General features: G+C 41.8%; 1 protein-coding gene across 8 annotated transcripts in view; it reads left to right on the plus strand.

The window, feature by feature from the left end:
• Nucleotides 1–15,400, plus strand: part of TENM3 (teneurin transmembrane protein 3) — a 456,764-nt gene that overhangs the window by 425,063 nt on the left and 16,301 nt on the right. For all 8 annotated transcript variants that reach the window (XM_019534649.1, XM_019534650.1, XM_019534652.1 and 5 more), the window contains 2 exons: nt 9,688–9,863; nt 10,521–10,756. In XM_019534649.1, coding sequence (XP_019390194.1) covers nt 9,688–9,863; nt 10,521–10,756 — 412 coding nt within the window. The remainder of the gene's footprint in view (nt 1–9,687; nt 9,864–10,520; nt 10,757–15,400) is intronic.

Raw genomic sequence — 15,400 nt, forward strand, 5'->3', positions numbered from 1 at the left:
AGACTGGAAGAGGGCCGATGTGGTTCCCTTATTCAAAAAAGGGAGGAAGGAGGATGTGGGAAACTATAGGCCAGTTAGTCTTACCTTGATCCTGGGTAAGCTTTTTGAAAGAATTATCCTGGCACATGTCCACAAGGGACCAGCGGGGGAGGTTATGCCCTTTGACACTGTCTCTCACCCCATTCTCATGAAAAAACTGGGGGACTGTGGCATTGACACCTACACAGTCAAATGGGTCGCTAAGTGGCTGGGGGGCCGCACCCAGAGAGTGGTGGTGGATGGGTCATTTTTGATGTGGTGGGATGTGGGTGGTGGGGTTCCACAGGGCTCGGTCCTCGGGCCTGCACTGTTCAACATCTTCATCAGTGACCTGGACGAGAGGGTAAAAAGCACCCTGTTCAAATTTGCTGATGACACTAAGATGTGGGGGGATGTGGGTACGCTAGAAGGGAGGAATAGGCTGCAATCGGACCTAGACAGGTTACAGGGGTGGGTGGATAAGAACAGGATGGGTTTCAGTACTGACAAGTGCAAGGTAATGCACCTAGGGAGGAAGAACCAGCACCATACCGACAGGCTGGGGAACTCCCTTCTCATCGGTGCAGAGGCAGAAAAGGATCTTGGAGTCATCATTGATGCCAAGATGAACACGGGCCAGCAGTGTGGGGATGCAGTCAGGAAGGCCAACCATACCTTGTCAAGCATCCACAGATGCATCTCAAGCAGGGCCAAGGAAGTGATCCTCCCCCTCTGTGCGACACCGGTCAGACCGCAGCTAGAGTACTGCATCCAGTTCTGGGCACCACACTTCAGGAGGGATGTGGACAACATGAAGAGGGTCTGGAGGAGGGCCACTCGCATGATCAGGGAGCAGCAGGGCAGGTCCTACGAGGAGAGGCTATGGGACCTGAACCTGTTCAGCCTCCACAAGAGAAGGCTGAGGGGGAATCTAGTGGCCTGTTACAAACTAGTTGGGGGGACCAGCAGGCATTGGGAGAGTCCCTGTTCCCCCAAGCACTGCCAGGAGTGACTAGAAATAATAGTCACAAGCTGGCAGAGGGTAGATTCAGACTAGACATCAGGAGGCGCTACATCACTGTCAGGGCAGCTAGGATCTGGAACCAACTTCCAAGCAAAGTGGTGCTGGCTCCTGCTCTGGGGGTCTTTAAGAGAAGGCTGGATGAACACCTAGCTAGGGTCATTTGACCCCAGTACTCTTTCCTGCCATGGCAGGGGGTCAGATTTGGTGATCTGCTCAGGTCTCTTCCAACCCTACGAAGTATGAAACTATGACTGAATCCAGCACATGATATTTGAGGACTTAATAATGATAGTGCAGTTTGTGCTGCTTGTGTATTTTTTCAGTAGATAAATTGTTAAAACACACACAACATCATTAATTTTCTTCCTAAAGGTTTACATATTTTACTTTTTTTACTATGAATCCATGCTGTGATCTTGCAGCTCTCTAAACTAACACATTATAGCAAGTCTTATAATTATGATAAAACAGAATATTAAAAACTACAGTGCTGGGAAAAATTATCCTGGTAATGAACAGCAAAAAATTCCTTGCTGTTTCAGAGTTGGCCTGCTTAGGGAACAAAGTAAACATGTTAAAAAGAAGCCCATTAACAGTGCTGTAGGCATCAACATGAAAACTCTAAAGAAACACCTCTCATTCCCGAAGTACTGATAGGGTACCTAATCACAGTGGTATCAAGGCACAAAATAGTCAAGGCACAAATACCTTATTTGATGTGCTTTCACTTTATTCTTTCATTTTTCAGTCTTGTAGGATTTCTATAGAGAAAGTTGGTCTTTAAAGGTAAGCTGTCTAATCAAAACAGAACGGAGGAATCATTATGTAGGTAATAATACCAAAATGGTAACTATGAAAACACATAACAGAAATATTAGAGTGCTTACAAGCATGGGCAAGTAAAATATGCCTTGATTACTTGGAAGAAAATCAGAAGTTGATATCTGTAAAGTGATGTCTGTAAAGTTTAGGAAAGCACTCAGGAAACAGGTTGGTTAAAGAGAAGGTGATAGCACTGTTAACCACTTAAACATCCAGCTGTATATGAGAGCCTCCACTTCCAGATTCACTGCCAAGTATGCGGGGGGGCCTCCCCACGCTCCTGTGGTACACTCCATCTGCCCCAGCATCACAGCATTCACACTGGTACCTTGAGGTATGTAGAAAAAAACATTTAAAGCTGTGTCTGTGGCCAAATCGCTGATTCTCTGAATCAGCATCAAATCTTCAGATTTGGATTTAGCCAAATTGAATCAGGACAGTGGTCTAAATCAACGAATCGAAGCACTGCCCCCTATTCGAGCTGAATCTGAATCCTAATCAAATATGGCCCATTTCGCATACCCCTGATTTCCAGCATAGCCCCTGCTGGGAGCCCTGCAAACAATGTCAGCTGCAGGGAAACGGGGGCAGCCGACAAGACACTGCTGTTGCTGCGGGGCTTATTAGGTGTGAGGGTCACAGCAGGGGCCACAGGGAGAAGACTGCTGCTGCTGCCAGCCCCACACCTGACAGGGCTTGCAGCAATGGCAGCATTCTTCCTGCTTCCCCCTCTACTCTGAGCCCTGCAGCCAACGAAGCTGCCTCCACTGTGAGCTCCACAGCCAATGAGGCTGGCAGTGGTGAGGCAAGTTCCACAACTGATGAAGCTCACAGTGGGAGCAATGCTGGGAACTGTTACTACTGCAAGCCATGTCAGCTGTGGGACAGACATTGGGTGGTACACCCCTGTGGCTGGGAGCCCCTTGGGTGACAGGACTTCCAGCCACAGGGGAGCACTTGGCCAAAGGTTCAATTAGTGTTCGGGTTAAAACAAACTACAAAGTTATTCCACCTTTTTTTGTGGAATAGCTTTGTAGCTTATTGCTTGCTTTATCATGTCATATGAGCTAAGTACAGACAATCAAAAAGCCCAAGACCGAATTAATTCCATCTTTGCAGGTTAGTCTAAATGGCAGAGATTAAACTGAGAAGCAAGTGAACAGACATTCAGTTTTGATTCAGAAAATGCAGCCACATGGTTGCAGTGGGTCAAGCCAAGGAGTGCTAGAGCACAGCTCTCTGGCATGTAGCCAGCATGGGCTGTGCGTTCACTTTCTCTTCCTGCTGCCCCCAAGGTCTCTGGGATTTGCAGTCCAGAATTACAGCAGCAGGACTCTGCAGGGTTGGTCATCACTTCCTCTTCTTGCTTCCAGGTGCCTCTGGGATTTGTTGTCCACAGTCACAGCCAGTAGTAAGTTTTCAGCAGGGCAGGGCAACTCTGTACTCAAGGAAAAGGAATTTTAACCCCCCCTCCCTGGCTGCAGACCCCAGCCAGTGTCTGCCTCTCTTTCCCCACCCCTTCTATGCTGGAGCAGCTAGCACAGCCCATGGAAAGCATACTGGGATCCTGGGGGACTGTGATTTAACTTAAACCAGGAAGAGGCCTGAGACAGAATTTTCATAAACCAATTTGACCCAAATCAGTTAAGTCTGATATTAAATTCACCTGGGTTTATCTTAAACCAGTTTCAGCCATTTTGAAAGTGGTTTATATGCGCTGAATTTCTGTTCTGTTACAGGTGTAAGCCAGTTTCTGATTACATAAGCTGGTTTATGTGCAACTTCTGCCCTAGCCTAATAATTGTTTGAATGTGTAGCTGGGTCACAACTGATTAACTGTTAACTGGCACGATTAACTGGTTAACTGCATCTTAAGTGTAACTTATAGAGAAAGCCTAATGGGCCTCAGGCTTCTAAAATCTAGTTCACCCCTGGCTTGTTCATTCTGAAATATAACTTTAGTTCAGTAATTTCTTTGTTACTAGCATATCATCTCATCTGCATGGTCATACAAGCTTATGATGCAACCAGACGATTTTTTTCCATTTTCCTTTCTTGTTGCTATGGATTCTACGGCCAATCCAGATCTCTCTTCTAACAGAGGGCCTAATCCACTGAGCACTGAAGTCATCTGAAGATTGCTTTTGCCTTCATTCGGTGTGTAGGATCCAGCTCAGAATAAGAAGTTCTTGTTTTCACCCAACTTAGTGTCCTCTACCTCTGGTGCCCAGTTAAAGCCTTCGCTTCCAGCCAAGATACTTCCCACATCTCTACGCATCCCATTCAGCCCTTCTATCCTTTTACATATACCTCTTCCCCTGGCCCTTCTAGAGAAAAGTGTTGGCATTATTAATTTTTTCTCAGATTTGTTTAGCATATGAGGTTTGATTCAGAAACAACAATTCAAGAGTTCTTGTTTTGTCAGCGGTGTGCAATGGCAATATACAAATGTACATTGACAGAAGCCACATTTAACAAGCTGGAGGAGTTTATCACAGTGCACTGCCTTAGTGCATATGTACACTCTGATGAAATGCAAGTAGTGACTGGGAAATTTGGCAGTGTTTTGGCAGATAGCAAAGCAGAGAGGCATGTAATTCACTCATTAAAGCAGGCACAGTTGCAAATAAATAAATAAATAAAAAGGCCTAATCAACCTGCAAGTCATTCTGGATCAGGCTGTAAAGGTGGGTCAAGTACTACTGAAGCATAAGCACTGCACTTCAGCTTGTTTTAGGTGCTGTACATCAGCTTCTCCACACAGAAATGAGAGAAACAGCCATATGGAAGGTGTCGATTCTGGTTTTTTAAACTCCATTCTGAGGTGCAAGTTTCCTTAATGATTTTAGTTAAGAATGTGCCAGTTGCTTTGCAGATGAGTTACATCTGTCAAAGACTAGCCTATTTAGTTGACTTGTTCACGTGTCTCGCTGAGCTAAATGCCAGCATATAGATTGAAAACTCTCTTTTCATTTTACAATGAAATACAGCAATGATAACAAAATTGCAGTTTGTAATGCAAGCACAAGAAAAGGGAAACTGCCAGGCGCTCTCAGCTTTTGCTTATGTTCAGCAATACTCCAGACAAGAATAAAGAAGAACATTGAACTCAAATCAGACAAGACAAGCTGTTAACACAAATCACTGGCATACCAAAGTATAGAGTTATGAGCTGTGACATATTTGTTTTTTGTGTTTTGCATAATGCAAAAGTCAGGTAATTGCTTTCTTATTGCGTTTCTTTAATTTGTTCTCTAAACATCCTGAGATGTTTAAAAAAGTTATACAATCTAATATTTTAGATTTCCTGAAGCATTTTTATTTGGAGTCCAAGAATTCTTAAGCCAATTGAGGCCCTAAAATAAATGTGTACAAAAACAAGAGCATTATATGTGATACTTAAAACCAATGTTTAAAAAGATGACGCATTTTAAGTTTGGGAACAACTCAACTAGATATTTCAGCTAGACTGAGCATGGCCTAAACAGGAGATAAAATGAGAAAAATTCTTTCTTTCCTCATCCCATCCTGTGCCCTTGTTGGTTTTCTGTTTTGTTTCGGGGGGCGTTTCTTGCTTCATGTCTAGCAGGAACTGTCTATTTCACCCTCTGATGCTTATGACAAACAAGAAGCAGAAAAGGGTATCAAAGCAGAGAAAGCACCTCAAAGGCAATGAAAAAGTGAAAAAAGGAGGCAAACTACATAACTTAAGGGCAGAGACTATATTTCTTTCTTTCAACAATTGAGTTATTCGTGAAAGAGATTCAGTTTGTTAGCCAAAAGGAGTTCATAGTTAAAACTGTCTGCCTCTTGCAAGTTTGTAATTTTGCATTAATTAAAAGAAACATGACAGGAGTGGAAATGACAGGATTGAAAACTGTTCCTTCTTTCCATAGTAAAAATGAAATTAGAAGCCTAAGGTATTTGTGTATTACCAGTTCGCTTTATCCCTATAACCAAGTAGACAGCAATGAAATGCATGGGAGTCAAGACAGCAGAGCGTGTTTCAAAGAAACTGTGCTAGTCTATCATGACAGTTTGTCTAGTCTGTGTTTATGGTAGACCTAGAGCTGTGGCTGGAAGAGTCTGCCTGCTGCCTGCTCGAGGGTTGGGGAAAATTCAAAACATCTTGTTGCTTTTAGCTTAAGTGCAATTAAAGTAACATATTTGTGAACCAACAGTGTGCCTGCACATTCTTTTCTGAATGTTGGCTTTTAGCATTAAAAACTAATTGCTCTCTAGGCAAATGTGAGCTTAATAGCCTCAACAAAACTGCATGAAACACTTTATTACCATGTTAGGCTAGATTTTCAGTACGCTTCAACATGTTATATGTGTGCCAGCACCAACAGTACAGTGTACTAACTAAAGATGAACTTTCAACTTTTCCCTTATATTCTCACTTTATTTAGCTTGGCCTTGCCAAACAAACCTGTTTATTGACAAAAGGAGTCAGGAAAGGATCCATGACTTTTCTGTTCAGTCTTGATAAGCAGATAGATGCACTGAAGATATTTCTAATACATGTTCACTAAGTATACTAATAGTATTGTTCATTCTACCATTAAATTTATATGTGGCTATATTACGAAAGATGTTCATGCCTCATTTCTCTGATATGCTGTCTCAAATAACATTACTATTCATAACCAATCTTTAAAGCAAGTCTACAAATACCCAAATGCATTTGAATTGAATGTCATCTTATCTGAGATGTGCCAGAACCAGTGTGGCTCACTTTTGAAACTTGACAGGGTTGCAACAGTAAAAGAAGAGAATTACAGAATTTACAATAACTTTAAGGAAGCAATTCTGCAAGCGTGCGCTACATAGAGATGCATTAATAAACAATATCAACCCTAACCTGACATCAGTTTTCACAGAATTTTTTTGATAAACTTCAATTCTGTGGCTCCACACATTCGATTGTAATACTTTACAATAGTAAATGTTAGATGACACTGTGTGGGCTGTGGTGAAGTTAAATTTGGTCTAAACCTCATGAGACATGAACAAGAGTTATGATATATAACTGAAGATAGGACATTTCCACCTTCAGCAAAGGCTTTCCAGGAGTTACTACAAAGTCTGTGAAACAAAATGGTGAAAATGTCCTGTTTGGACTAGAGCAGAAAATGGTCCGGGCAGGGATGCAATTAAAATTAAAGCAAATGGACATTGGCAGGGAGACTTCCAGCAGTTAGAGAGCAGAAGGTCAAGAAGCTGAGAAGATGGTAATCATTACCACTGGGAGTCTGGCATTGTGGAAAGAAACCTTGCAGCAGCAGATGTTCTTAACAGGGGAAAGGAATACTGATTTGGTCCCCCTTGCTTCCTGTGGTTATAGAGCATATGTGAGGTGATTTTATCTCAGTCAGTGGAGCAAAGGTGAGAGAATATTGCCTGGTGAGCACGCTCTACATTTCCCGTGCACACCCCTACCCCCCAAACTTTCACTGTTTGCCATGCTCCTGAGGGCTCCGGGAAGGGTTCCTTGAATGGCTTTATTACAGAAACAGGGCTGTCTGAGACAGATCAGCAGAACCCAGAATAGCAACAGTGTATGCATGTTTGTTTGTGGGTATTTATGCAGATATATAACTCTAAGACGCCACACACAAAAAAGAGAAAGAGGGGAATGGCCCATTAGCCTTAAGACCAGTTTCTGTAAAGACACAGTATTAGACCAGCAGGCAAATAGAAGAAGGCTCTCAGTCTAAAGCTGACAAGCTCAGATGAACAAATTCATCAGAACTAAACGACACATTATGAAGGAATATTGGAAAAATGAAAAAAGGCCTTGGAAGTCCAAAGGGAATGAGTGGCGATGATAAGGTATTAGCCACATTTGACCTTCATTATGGAATAAAAGACATCAGGTTCAATAAGATACAGCTATAAGAGGTACTCAGTATGCTGTGATACCCAATAGAAGGGACTCTATTAAAATCCAGGGTGACTGAAATTTAATATTTAGTAAACTATAAAAAGAGCAGTCAAAGGTATGTGTGGAGTATTTGAGACATTATGGAAATGGAGGTGCAGTGGGGGAAAGAGATTTTTGCCCCACAGTGAATGAGTCTGTGGAATGGAAAGTTGATAAGAAGAAAAGGATTTCTGCCTTTCTAGGAGAGGACTGTAAGCAGCTGTAGAGCATAAAGTGTTTAATGTCCTTTGAACTGAGGGATTTTTAAGAAAATAGTCCGTGAAGAAGGCAGGCCAGTCTTGAGAAATAGTGTCGTATACCGTGTTTTCCCATGTAGTGCTAAAAGCTGAAACCTTTCCAGTTGCTGTAGTCTGAGGGGCTGAAACATTTGGGAGTAACACCAGTGTCGCCTAGTATAACACCTTTGTAAAAGTTACTGTTGAGTAAGTGACATACTGTATACTAATTCAACAATATAGTATTTGTGATGAACAGGGATCCTGGTTTTTCTCCTATTGAAAAAAAATCCCCAATTTTCAGTTAAAAAAAAAGGCAACTCCTAATCCACATTTTTCCATGATTTAAATGAAACACCACTAATATATAGACATATATATATAGTGGCGTTTAATTATGGAAAAATATGGATTTGGGGTTACGGTTTTTAACTGAAAATTGGGAATATTTTTAAATCAGAGAAAATCAGGATCCCTAGTGATGAATTGGGGTCAAATTGAACATTTACTTACTGAAAAGTGTTAGAATCAGGTATAAAACATGCATAATTAGTTGAATCTTACTGTTGTCAACCTGATGGCATGGGCCTAGTCAGCAGTCTTATCATTGGCCTCTTCCAGCTGATCACAGTCCGTGATATCTCTGTTGAAATGGGTTTCTGCTTTTCCTTTAAGAATTACCCTGCTAGTACCTAATGAGTGCTACTTATCTTATTAGACCCTTGAAATATACTGGCATCTAGAGTACCTATTTCTGATGGAAAGGCTATAAACAGCTGTTTTGGCAACAGGTCCTTCAAGATAATTGTATCTCCAACATATTCCACTACTCTCTACAGTACCATCCACATCATACGTAACAGTGCTAACCAGAGGAACTTAATCATTAAAACTGTGGGGAAAGGTACATTTCAGAAATCACATGCTAATTTCCATATGTAGATCTCTTCTATACATATTTACAGCCAAAAAGTTATAATTGTTGGATAAAAAAGTTGAAAATGTTCAAGAAATATCAGGAATGATTTAATACCACAGACTGCGGTCCATAGATAAGTAGCTAGTTGCATGTGCTGGCCAACTTAATTTCCAGTAAAGTAAAGAAATATACCTAACATGGATTAAGTGTTTTCCTGATAACATTTTTCTGTGAAATACAAGGGTTGTTAAGCTGTAAGGAAAAGAAGAGCAGGTGGTCTGTATAATCATGAGTCAGAGGGAAGGGGCCTGTGAGACAATTTATTAAAGTATTGTCCTTTCTATGACAAATTGTGAGAACTCCTGATATAAACAGTGGAATAAATCTACTCTGATAATAGGAAGTGAGTGCTGAATGCTATGGAATTTAACACCACCAAATATGTTCCCTTTGAAACAGCAAATTAGATGTGCAGCAGGATTTTGGTCACACTTCAAAGAATAATATGCAGAGCTGGAGATCCATCTGTTTGCTCTTGCTATCACCATTGAGGCTCCTGTATGTTAAACAGTCTTTTGACTACTTCAAAGCCCGTTTGAAGTCTTCACTGTGCATATTTCATGCACAGAACGCAAACATGCCTTAACAATATGGAAAGCTGATATTTCTGTTAATTTTACTTGTAAATGAAAACAATTTGTTCTTACTATTTATCATGTTTTTGTACCATGATTTATCTTAGCTATGACAGTGAGGGTCGTCTAACAAATGTTACCTTCCCAACTGGAGTTGTCACTAACCTTCATGGGGAAATGGAAAAGGCCATTACAGTGGACATTGAATCGTCTAGTAGAGAGGAAGATGTCAGCATCACTTCCAACTTATCGTCGATAGATTCCTTCTATACTATGGTTCAAGGTATTGTAAAGAGAAAAACCCACAAGTATCGAAAATCACATACTAAATTGAAAACTTGTTTTTCTCACTGCACACTGCGTTCGGGTCAGCTTCCTTTTAGGGGCAGATTAGCAAAGCAGATGTTAGGAAAAAATATTACTGTTTAAGGGAGACAGTAGATACCTGGGGGACATCATTAACTGTACTTTAGGATCTGAAAAACAACTGCTTAGTTTTGGAAGCATATTTTGTGGTTAGCCAAAAAGACTGTTAGTTAAAAAGTAAAGGTGAAAGGCCATACAGGGAGGGGTTGAAAGGGAAATAAGTTGGTTTAAAAATGGTACAGACTAGGGTCTGAGATTTAAAATAGTGTGCCAGGCCATACCATTCTAGCAGTGATTACATTATACTTATTATGCCAGAAATTTATCATGAAACTGTAAGGAAAGAAATTGCTTTGAGGGTCAGATTTTCCTAAGAGATTAAATGATTTTGAGTATATTGAAAATAAAGGGATTTGAAGCCTTAGAACTTCTCCCTTCGAGTGACATCATCAGGCTGATGTCAGTACATACAATCAAACATTATATACTTTTACAGCATAGCAAATGCATAGGGGGAAAAAAGTGTTTAACCCAAGAAGGTGAAATGCATCTTTGTGCTTCACTGCATTTTCAGATCAGTTAAGGAACAGCTACCAGATTGGTTATGATGGCTCTCTGAGAATTCTCTATGCCAGTGGCATGGATTCACATTATCAGACGGAACCGCATGTGTTAGCTGGCACTGCCAATCCAACAGTAGCAAAAAGAAACATGACTCTCCCAGGAGAGAATGGACAAAATTTAGTAGAATGGCGATTCCGAAAAGAACAAGCCCAGGGAAAAGTCAATGTGTTCGGACGAAAGCTTAGGGTGAGTAAAAGTTCAAGCATGCATGATATCCATTGCCCTTGGAGTTCATGAATCGTAAAGTGGGGCACTTTTACATGTGCTCTGGGGGAAGAGAGGTGGCACTTCAATTAGAGCTGCTCTGAGATGCCACAGCATCTTGTGTATCAGTGTCCCCGCACTTCAAAATGGTGGCAGGGGCGCTTGAACTAAAGCTTGTTTGATGAGCTTTAGTTCAAGCACCCTGCCACCATTTTGAAGCATGGGGGTGCCGATACATGAAACTTGGGAGGTGGCTGAAACGTGGTAATTACCACACTCCAGCAGACTCGATTAACTGAATAATTACAGCGCGTTGGAACAGCATCTGCGCTCCTGTACAGGCAGCCATAAATGTCATTCCATGGGCATTACATTGCATAACTGCAGAACATGTACCGTGCAATTGCCCTTGTCTTTTCTATAGACCTAGAACTTTGTTGTACTCAGCATCCAGTGTTCTGTAACGAGTCAGCAAGAACGTCACTCTTCCATCTCCCCTTTTTGTCATCTTGAATCTCTGCAGATTTGCTATCTAAAGATAACTTTTAAGATTTCCACAAACCATTCCTGCCATAATCTTAGTGCAATCCTAGGATTCTTATTCTTTTGAAAAATTTATGACGGCTGTAATAATCATGTTTTTTTGTAGAGAGGGTTAAATTTTGTAGCATACAAAATGTGCTCCTAATATAAGTCTTTACCACCTTGTTAGGTTTTCTGTTCCTCATTATGTCATGGGGAAAATAAATCTAGCAGGCAAACCACTTTTGACATCCATTTAGCAAAGATAACTTAAATTAAACACTCCAGATGGGGTTGGAACAAGACCATCTTAACATTTGTATTGGAACTATACTCACTTCATCTAAATAAATCTGTGATGGTTCCTCAAGTAAAGAAGAATGATAAATGTATTGCTAATATGTGTGCTCTGTAGTCTATACCTTCATTATGCTATATCTGAGGTAGGTAATGTTACAGGATGCATTCCTTGGCAATGGTTATGCCCACCACCCCAAAAAAGTGAAGTATTTGCTAATTTGCAATATTTGACATAGCAAGTATACCCAGATACATATTAATGGATTAGTGAAATATTTCTTTTGTTTTTATTGTAGGTGTTGTTCAAAGTATTATATGTTTAGAAAGAATCATCCCTGTATCTTTTTGGAGCAAATTTAGACAGAGGCTTACCTGGAGCCCTTTAAAAATAGTTAATCATCCTTTCTTTCTGAATACCACTCCTCTTACCTTCAACTTGCTCTTATTTCTCTTTTGGGGTTTTTTTTTGTTAATATACCCATTGCTCTGGTGCTGTCCATTGACCAGAAATGGTTCTGGTCCATACACAAAAGTTAGATGAGGGGCACAAAGAGCCCTCTTACACTAACCCTACTGAGGCCAGTCAGAAGGGTGATCCCAAGGTTTTCAAATGCTAAGATTTTTCTCTGCTATATCACCAAGGGGTCCCAAAATGGGCAAATGAAGCTGTCTGGCCAAAATGATAACAACTTTTACCATATTTCTTGCATACAACATGCCTTGGAATATAAGATAGAAACCTTGGTTTTGAAAGGCTGAATGAAGAAAAAAGATTTTTTCAAAGTTATGGCTGCACAGAGCTTTCATTCCCTTTCCTGCTTAACTAAAACTCAAACCCTAGCTGCTGCTAAAGACTCATTTCCATGTGTAGATCTATGATTTTGAAAAGTGCTAGAGAGTCTCAATGGCTGTGAAACAGGAGAGAGACCAGGAGCAGCTAGCAGACAGCAAAATTGCCTGAAGATTAGCTTGATTAATGGAACATTAAGACCAATAAAAAGACACATTAGATGAACACCTGATTACCTAAAAAAGGTTAACACTATTGGAGTGAACAACAATAAGCCATTGTTTTCAAGTTGTTTTTTAAGACCCAGCTAGGCAAAACCTTGGCTGGGGTAATATAGTTGGGGATGGTCCTGTTTTGCACAGGGATTGGATTAGATGACCTCCTGAGGTTTCTTCCAACTTTCATTTTCTATGATTCCTATGATTAAGTCAATTGATTCTGTCAGCTGCCGGAGTAGTAATGCAACAGCTGCTGCACTCTGAAGCAAGATTAAAAGCAGAATGCTTCTATCCTGGGCAGAATAATCAGCTTCCCCACTTAGTACATGCATCTTAATTTTGGGGGCCTGATTTTGGAGGAAACGGTACATCCAAAAAGTACAGTATGTCTTAACAAATGAGCATGCTCCCTGGAGACCTGGGCACTCCAAAGGACAAATACAGTGCTTATTGAAGGTCCTTTTAAGGTAGTGCAGTTCAGCGCTACCTTTAATCCACTTGAGTCATACTTTTTTCCCATGTCAGGTATTCTCAAGAGGCTGTTGGCAAGAAATACAGGAGTTCAAGCAGACTAGACCCAGACCTGCTGCAATACAGTAGACCAGCAACATCCTAGAACTTCTGTTTGATAAGAACAAGAGTTTACTCTTTTAAGAACTTGTCCTCACTGTTTATATCACAGTAGTGCTTAGAAGCTTCAGCTGAGGTCCTGCTGTGCTGGCACTGTAAAACCACATTAGCCAGATCTACTCTGGGAGCCTTTTGCTGTTATACCTGTACCATCATATACTGGCAATGCTTTCCTAGTGCAGATGCAATGTGTTTGCTAACGGTGCTTATTCTGGCACCTAGCAAAATAAGCTATACCAGCAAAAGCACAGCCTACATCTACAGAACAAGCTTCTGACAGCATAGGTGTGTTGATCACAAATCACACATTTGAGCAACATAGTTATGACAGCAAAAGTTTGTCACATAGACTTGGTTGAAGTTATTCTTTTCCCTGAAGGTCTCAAAATGACAGACAAAGGTTAAAAAAAAAAAGGGAGGAATATTTTTATCCCCATTTTACAGATAAGGAACTGAAACAGATAACGCTTGATTCTAGGAAGATCCAGCATCAGTCCAGATCTCCTAAATGCCAGTCTAGTGCCTTAAATTTAAAACCTTCCTTTTCCCCTTGGGGTCCAGAAACAGCCAGCTTTGCCTATTCTTTCTTCAGCCTCAAAGGAGGAATGTTAATCAGGAACTAAAAGAAAAGCCGAAAGCTTAATTGTAAGCAAAGGAATGAGAGAGAAAAAGTGGAAGAGAACTAGAAATAAAACAGACAGAGACAGGCAGGGATTGATGGAAGGTGAGGCTAAATAGCAAAAGACAAAGAACAGCAGCCAAAGAAAAGTAATTCAGGCAAATAACGCCATCTGAAAAGGTAGGAAAAAGGAGTAAGAAAAACTACCTGAAAATTAGAGAGAGAGAGAAACTCAAACAATGTAAAGGGAGCAGATGGGAGTGTGCCATATTTAGGTTTAAACCAGTTTTAGACTCAATCTCAGAGCATTTATTTGTCAAAGTATATTTCAAGACCATTTGATGGCTTATCAAATATATAAAATATCAATTCTACATCTGTTACATTTTTGTTCCTTATATAAGGTAATTTATGTAAAAACAAGCTCTTTGTTCTGAAGCATATGAAAGAGAACAAGTCAACAAAAATACAGACATACATGCTATACGTAAGCCGAACAAATTTGTTAAAGAATATGTTTTTCCAAACTTCTCTGTGACCTAGTATCAGCTTCTAAATGCCCTCCATCCTAAGAGTGGGCAATTATTTGGGCTGTAGGGCCACTTAAGGATTTTCTGTAAGCTGTGAGCTGTTGTGGGCTGGAGCAGGGCAGTGCATTGCTGACCTGACCTGGCCCAGGGAAGCGGGGGCGCTGACCTAGCCTGGTGTGGCAGAGGGCGGGAGGTGCTAACATGGCCTGGGGGAGGATACTGATGCAGTGTGGCAGTGGTCGAACTGGGACAATTGGTTCCATCCAGTCCCAAGCCATGCCTCACACCTACTGCCGAGCACGCTGGATGGAGTAGGCAGGGAGGGTCTCAACGGAGACTGGCCTGGGACCCTTGTGGGCAGAGTGTGCTGAGCCAGGTGGATGGGATGGGGAACAGGGTTCAGGAGCAGGTTGGGTGGGCAGGTGCAGGGGCAGGGCCAGGGTCACGATCACGGGGCAGTGACAGTGCGGGACTGGGCCTGGAATAGAGCTGCAGTCTACTCCCCGCATGTCTCTGTGATGGGTGCTGGTTTCACAGGCAGGGATAAGCAGGGAGCAGATTGCAGTTCTGTTATGGGCCCTGGTCACATGCTGTCACTGCCCCATTAACCTGGCCCTGGCTTCATCTGCCCAGCCCATGCCCAGACGCTGCTCCCTGCCCACAGCCCCATCCCATCCATCCGACTGAGTGTTGTCGTGCCCATGAGGTTCTGGGCCAGTCTCCATGGAGACCCCACCCACACTATCCAGTGCCCCTGGCAGTGGATGCAGGGAAGACTGGTAGCAGCAGACAAGAGGAGCAAACTGCTACCATGCCAGAAAGCCCAGATCAACTGCCTTGCCGCCTATGTCCCAACATGCCCCTTGGGGCAGTGGGATCAGCAGCATGTGTTATGGCTCAGGTTCCCCCTACATCTGGATTGGGTGGGGTCAAGGGACATGCTGCGGGTCAGATAATAACCCTTGGCTGGCCAGATCCAGCCTGCAGGTTGTATTTTGCCCATCACTGCTCTAACCT

The sequence above is a fragment of the Crocodylus porosus genome, unplaced genomic scaffold, assembly GCF_001723895.1.
Source record: "Crocodylus porosus isolate Cpor-Errol unplaced genomic scaffold, CroPor_comp1, whole genome shotgun sequence".
Taxonomy (NCBI): Eukaryota; Metazoa; Chordata; order Crocodylia; family Crocodylidae; genus Crocodylus; species Crocodylus porosus.